Genomic DNA, 7,262 nt, shown 5'->3' on the forward strand with positions numbered 1-7,262 from the left:
TGCTTTCTTCTGGTCACCCTTAAACTTAACCTATCCACAACCGAGCTCCTGGTCTTCCGCCCTTCCCGCGCCCCCCCCCCCCCCATCCTCTCCATCACCACTAACAACGCCACCATCTCTCCCACCCCACACGCCAAAGTCCTGGGTGTCACCCTGGACTCCCACCTCTCCTTCCTACCCCACATCCAACTTCTATCTAGATCTTGCAGGCTCCACCTCCGCAACATCTCCAAGATACGCACATTCCTCACCCCAAACACCACCAAACAACTCGTACACTCGCTCATCATCTCACGCCTGGACTATTGCAATTCCCTTCTCACTGGCCTACCCAAACGAACGCTATCCCCAATCCAGTCGATCCTGAACTCAGCGGCTAGACTCATCCACCTCACCAACCGCTCCACATCCGCCTGCCCCCTCTGCCAATCCCTTCACTGGCTCTCGGTTGCCCAACGCATCAAATTCAAACTGCTTACTCTCACCTACAAAGCCATTCCCAACGCCGCCCCAAACTACATAACCGACCTGATACCCAAATACTACCTTACCCGTGCCCTCCGCTCCTCACAGGACCTCCTACTCTCTAGCTCCTTGGTCTCCTCCTCCCACGCCTGATTGCAGGACTTCTCTAGGACTTCCCCCATCCTCTGGAACTCCCTACCTCAATCCATCAGACTGTCACCTACCCTCCTCACCTTCAGGCGCACCCTGAAAACCCTCCTCTTCAGGGAAGCCTACCCCAACCTCACCTAACACCTGACCTCACCTAACAACTAACCTCCTCCACTCCTCCCACCACTCCATCCCCCACAGCCATTTCCTCCTGTACCACTTTCCCCTCCCTCCTAGATTGTAAGCTCGAAAGAGCAGGGCCCTCGAACCCCTCGTGTATTGTATTGTTACTGTCTTGTCTCATGTTCTGTCCCCCTTGCTACTGTACAGCGCTGAGCAAACCCTTTGGCGCTATATAAATACTGTATAATAATAATAAATATCCCATTGAAAGAATTTTGTTATATATGTTTGAAATGTGCAAAAAATACCTGTTGATCCTGCTAGAAATCTTGCAAACTAGTAACTTTCTATGCTGTCTGCCTCTGCTAACTCTTTTAGGTTAGCACTGTTTCCAGTTCTCTTTGTGAACTACAAAACATTTTCTCCCTGTTTATGTTATGGAGAAGATGTCATGTTCTATATATTCCTGTTCTATGGTGACAATGCTAATCCTCCATAGATACAATATGGTGGGCTTTCTCACCCCATGACAGGAAGTTACTGGTATGATTGCTAGGTGAAAAACAAGGATAAGAAGCCTGGAAAAATGAAAACGAATGCAACTACTACATCTAAAGACTAGTAAACTGCAATACATTACATACTACATATTGTTCTTGGATTTAGTTCATGTACCTATTGTATACTGAGCTAACACTCTGTTCTTGGGGGAACAGTGAAGATCCTCTGATAATATTTAGTGTAGCTTGTCAGCTTTTGACATGGATTACTTTTCTCCTTCCTCCAATCATTTGGTCAAAGGTTAAATCCAGCCCTGCAAAATCATCATTGTGTGGCCTGTCCAGTGTCATATAGACTTTCTCCTACACAAAGCAACCAGCACGTGTGCTATGCCTGCATCAATTTCAGAGGGAACCCATCCACAGGCTAGCAAGATCTCCTAGCATTGGAGTTATAGTAGGAGGGCAGTAAAGGTTAACTTCACTCGAAGTGCACTCATCCACTTCCCGTCCGGCCCATGTATATAAACGGCCGGACGGGAGCAGTGCAGGAGCGGGTTGCCGTTCATAAACTGTGCCTGCATTTTCAGCCTGTGCGCGCTCGCTGGGAGCGCATGGCACCTCATTCTAGTGCCTGTTGTGTCCGGAGGCCACAGCAGAACACCGATCGCTGTACGGGACCTCTGTGTGAGTTCTCGATCATGTGATCACTGACTGACCAATCAGTGATCACATGAATAGTAGTAAGCAAGATGTCACTTCCTGACATCATTGCTTACTACTAGTGAAATCTGAATGATCACAGAGGTTACATGGTACAAGGCTATTCACAACAGCCTTGTACCATGTGACAAGCTGTGACCAATCACAGCTCTCACAGTATTTCTCAATGGCTGCAAGAATGCAGCCAGAGAGGAGGAGAAATGATTGCTTTTACAGCCTTTATGGGTGTAAAAGCAATCAGTGTAAAAAAAAAAAAAAATCTTCATCACCCCCCACAAGTAGTACAGTGTCACTATGGTGACACTGTACTGCTAGGGTGAGAGTATGTTAAAAAAAGAAAAAAACTAAATACAAAAATGTAAAAAAATTTTTTGAAAAATTATAATTTTTGGTTATAAATTAATTTGGGTTATTTTTTTTTTTTTTTACTAAAAAGATAGCTGAATACATTTTGGCCAAGATTTATGAAGAAAGATTATTTATTTGCAAAATTTTATAAGAAAAACACTTTTTTTTTTTTTTAATTTTTGGACTTTCATTTATATAGCAAAAACAATAAAAATCCCAGTGGTGAATCAATACCACCTAAATATAGTTTTATCTGTCTCAAAAAAATGCTAAAAAATTCATATGGGTACAGTGTTATTCAAAGTGTGACAGCACTGAAAGCTGAAAATTGGCCTGGGCAGAAAGGGGGGAAAAGTGGTTAACCTTTAATTTGTCATTTGATGTCTCCAGGAGCCTTGCACTGATTCTATCATTTCCAGTTCTCTATTTCTGCATTTTTATCTCTCACTTGTGGCTGGTTTTATTACAGAGAATCATTGGAGCTGAGGCTGGATGAATTAAAGTCATTCGTCGCTCCACTTTGGATGATTGTGAAGATGAAAAAGTACATGGAGCTGGTGCGGACGGAACAAGAGTAGCTACCAAATGTTGTGTTGACACTCCCTGAATTATCTTCTTGAAATGCGGTTGACTTTCATAATGATAAAAGCTATTTTACAAAGCCATCTTGGCCAAATGACAAAGAGTCCAGTAATGGTGGGACAAAAAGCAGTGATGATGATAAAAGGGCAGTTAGCAGCAACGACTATATAGAAATCATCCATTTTCATCTGATTATGGTAAACTGTAATCCTATTAGTTGCTAAGGATACCTGCAATGTAAAAATTATTATTTCTCACCATGAATAGGGGTCCATTTACACCAAAATACTGTGTGCTGCTCTTCATTAACCTTTTACTGCCACCACTGTATGATGGTGGCTTCGGAAGGTTTTACACACTGTGTGTTTACACTCCACAAGCTGTCAGCTTTCTAATGAAAGCGATCCGGCAGCTGAACAGCCACCTGATCTTTTTGCGAACCCCAAACCAAAAACATTTTGAGCCCCTCCGCCCCTACATGCATGAACATATGCACTTAAATGCACCCATTGAGGTTGCCTACATACACATCTTGCATGTCACCATGAAAGCTACAGTGAGAGCAATATTTCTAGGACCACTAATAATGGTTCACTCTAAACCAGTGGTTCTCAACCTGTGGGTCGCGACCCCTTTGGGGGTCGAACGACCCTTTCACAGGGGTCCCCTAAGACCATCAGAAAACACATATTTCTGATGTGTAAAGAGCAGCTACTGTGTAGAAAGCAGCTGCTGTGTTGAAAGCAGCTACTCTGTTAAAAGCAGCTACTGTGTTGAAAGCAGCAGTATTGGAGGTAAAACGACACTCATGAATTATAATTACTGGGTAAATAATTTTATGGTTGGGAGTCACCACAACATGAGGAACTGTATTAAAGGGTCGCGGCATTAGGAAGCTTGAGAACCACTGCTCTAAACTGATGTCCTGTAGCAGCTATTAAAATGTTACCTATAGAAAATATAGGGTACTGACGTTCACCATTGTTTTGTAGGCACTCACAAATTTAAAGCTTGACATATTGGGTATCTATTTACTCAGCACAGCCTCATCTTTCATACCAAAAAATTGGGTAATAAATTACAGTTTTGTGCCCTAAAATGAACTTTTAAAGTATTTTTCCTGAAATTTTGCGCTTGATTAAATGCTGTACAAGTATGTGACATAAAAAATTCTCCAGTCTCTGCTTTCAGAAAATATATAAAGTTTGGGGGTTTTAACTCCTTTTTAGGTAAACATGCAAAAAAAAAAAAAACCCACAAAAAAAGGCGCTGGCAGTGAAAGGGTTAAAAAAAAATCAATGAATTTTGGATGGGCTAAAACGCAAGCAACATGAAACTGGTGCTGGCTGCATTTTTTTTCAAAGTGAAATGCACAGAACATTGTATGTTGTGCTGCGGTGCCTTGCAGCCCAGGTGGGTTTTGAAGGTATGTTGGGGTGCCATTCACAATGAATTGCACCATAGGGCACAACGCATGTAATGTGCATTACTGCAGTCTTCTGGTGTGAATGGGCTCCAAGACATCCTTCAGTACATTTCCAGAAGAATACTTCTTTAAGGTACAGGGTTTAGACAAATGCTGTCATTTGAATGAATATGTAGTCTGTTTTTCCTTTTAAACCATTGCAAAATGTAAAGTTAAACCTGTGCTTTAAAAGGTCATCCTAATAAATAAGCTTGCTCAAAATCGTAATTCATTCTGGAAGGTAGCTTACATATGACATATTTACAATTGCTGACCTAATGTGAATGTATAGTTTATTGACGTCACTAAAGACGAAGCTCAGAAAATAACACACTTTTAGTAGGATCTTTTTAATATAAAGTAAGAACTAAAGAGTGGAGAAGGGTTAGAACTTTTGTCACGTTCTATTGACACATTTTATTACCCTTTTTGTTTTAGTAGAACTATGAAAGTTTAGCATGTCTAGGGCTTCTATTGTGGTCTGTGCCTTCATGTCATGATGACTCCCCTAATTTCTTTTTTTGGGGTTCCCTCTTTTGGGGAGGTCAGTTTTTACTGTTGCGTAATGTCCATAGGATTGAAAGGTTGGGAAAATCCAAAATTGTCAATAGGGGTATAAGGGGTAGACAATTGATCAAAGTTTGATTCCCCCCTCTATAGTGCAAAGAGTTCAACTTACCTCCTGCTGTTTCTCTGGGGCAGCAAATTGAGGAAAATTGCTGAGGACACAAGTTTTTTTTTATTTTTGTTTTTTTGCTAATGAGCTTTTAGACAAAGCTAGCAAAATGTTTTTTTTTTTCTTTAAGAGGTCCGAAACTTTGATACAAGGATCCTACTGTGGGGCTCACCTAATTCCTGCCAATTCCTGTGGCACTTCGCATTTGACAGAGTGCCTTTTACTTCCATCATATGTGTGACAGCAAATGTGTGGAGTCAATATGGATACCATAAGCCAAGCTTCCAACAATCTGTATACTGGACAGCAATGTCTGCCTCTTGTCAGAGTGAGTGGATTGAATGGAAAGAGAACATATAGTGCCGACTGAGTTGTACCACCACACTTGGCAGCAAATAGATCGGGCCTACAGTTGAGAGCAGGTATCTATTTCTGGGAACAGGTACCTATTTCTGTCAGGTACCCACTCCCACTTCCTCTATTCTTGCCTAGACGAATATACCAGAAGTTCAACTCTGTGCCTGCAACCTACTGGGACTCCTAGGTCACAAGTACCATGAAGCTGCGATACCAGGGTAAAGTTGGCCATACGTTTTAAGACTTTCTTGTACAATTTCCTTTTTAGATTTACCTTCAACTATGTAGTGCAAGGGCCTGCCTGATTGGATACAAATTAAAAGTATTGTTTCGGTTTGACTTCATATTATATGGTTTTTGGTACATCTAAAGGTAAATTATATAATGTATGGCCAGCCTAAAAGAGCAGCTCATCTCTTGTATGCGCAGTGGGGAGCAGGAAGTCTCGGTCAGCTTCCCACAGTCAAGATGGCGGTGCTGGGGACCCGAAGAGCTGCAAAGAACTGCACTGGGTGAAGACAGTGCTGGATCCTTGGGCTGGTGAGTGTCTGTTTAACCACTTGCTAATCGCACTAAAGCCGAATGACCGCTACAGCACGGTTGTCTACAGCTACTGGGGACAGCTGATCACATGATGAGGTAAAAGGCCAATCACAGTGGCCTTTTACTATGTGATCAGCTGTGTCTAATGACACAGCAGATCAAGGAGTAAATACAGTTGGCGGTTATCAGCAGCACTTTCCTCACTCTGTCACAACGTGAGGAAAGTACTGCCGATAACCGGCAAATGTGACAGAACAGATTGACACTGATGATCAGTGCCACCCATCAGTTCTGTAGAAGCAGTTGTGTCCATCATTGCTGCATGTCAGTGCAGCATCATCAGTGCCTCCTCATCAATGCCCATCAGTGCAGCCTCATTAACACACATCAGTGAAGGAGAAAAAAATACCTGTGTGCAAAATTTTATAACAGAAACAAAGAAAAACTTTGCTCTTATTTTGTTTATAGTGCAAAAATTTAAACACCCAGTGGCGATTAAATACCACCAAAAGAAAGCTCTATTTGTGTGAAAAAAATGATAAAAATTTCATGAGTACAGCGTTGCATGACTGCACAATTGTCATTCAAAGTGTGACAGCATTGAAAGCTGAAAATTGTCCTGGACAGGAAGGGGGTAAAAGTGCCCAGTAGGCAAGTGTTTAATAAAAGTCTGCAGGTATTATTATGCAGGATTTATATAGCGCCAACAGTTTGCGCAGCGCTTTACAAAAGGAAGGTAGACATTACAGTTACAAAACAAATTGGTACAAGAGGAAACCGAGGACCCGGCTTGTTAGAGCTTACAATCTAGGAGAAAGGGTTGAGTGATACAAAAGGTAATAGCTGTTGGGGATGAGCTGATGGAGGAAATAAAAAGCAGTTTACTAGTTAGAAGCAGGATAGGCTTCTTTAAGGAGATTTTAAAGGGTTTTCAGGGATTGTCTAAAGGTGGCTAGATTAGGAGATAGTCTGATTGGGGTAGGGAGTTCCATAGGATGTAAGAAGCTCAGGAGAAGTCATGGAGGCAAGCATGGGAGGAGGTTACACGGGGACTAGAGAGCAGAAGGTCTTGGGAAGATCAAAGAGAGCAGTTTGGTTGATCTTTTGAGACCAGGTTGGTGATGTAGCTGGGAGCAGAGTTGTTGATGGCTTTGTAAGTTGTTGTTAGTATTTTGAATTTTATTAGTTTGGCAAATGGAAGCCAGTGGAGGAATTGGCAGAGAGGTGTAGCAGATACTGAGCGGTTGGTAAGGTGATTGAGCCCTGGCAGCAGCATTCATGATGTACTGGAGGGGTGTAGCCTATGTAAAGGTAAGCCAATGAGGAGGGA

At 42.2% G+C, this 7,262-nt stretch overlaps 1 protein-coding gene across 1 annotated transcript in view; it reads left to right on the top strand.

The window, feature by feature from the left end:
* The window catches only part of DNTTIP1 (deoxynucleotidyltransferase terminal interacting protein 1), a 38,380-nt gene extending 33,796 nt beyond the window's left edge, over window positions 1-4,584 (top strand). The window contains exon 13 of the mRNA XM_089673406.1: window positions 2,779-4,584. Coding sequence (XP_089529532.1) covers window positions 2,779-2,887 — 109 coding nt within the window. The 3' untranslated portion in view covers window positions 2,888-4,584. The remainder of the gene's footprint in view (window positions 1-2,778) is intronic.
* The last annotated feature ends 2,678 nt before the right edge of the window (window positions 4,585-7,262 follow it).

The sequence above is a fragment of the Staurois parvus genome, unplaced genomic scaffold (genome assembly GCF_062004578.1).
Source record: "Staurois parvus isolate SC_StPar_1 unplaced genomic scaffold, SC_StPar_1.0 ptg000137l, whole genome shotgun sequence".
Classification (NCBI taxonomy): Eukaryota; Metazoa; Chordata; class Amphibia; order Anura; family Ranidae; genus Staurois; species Staurois parvus.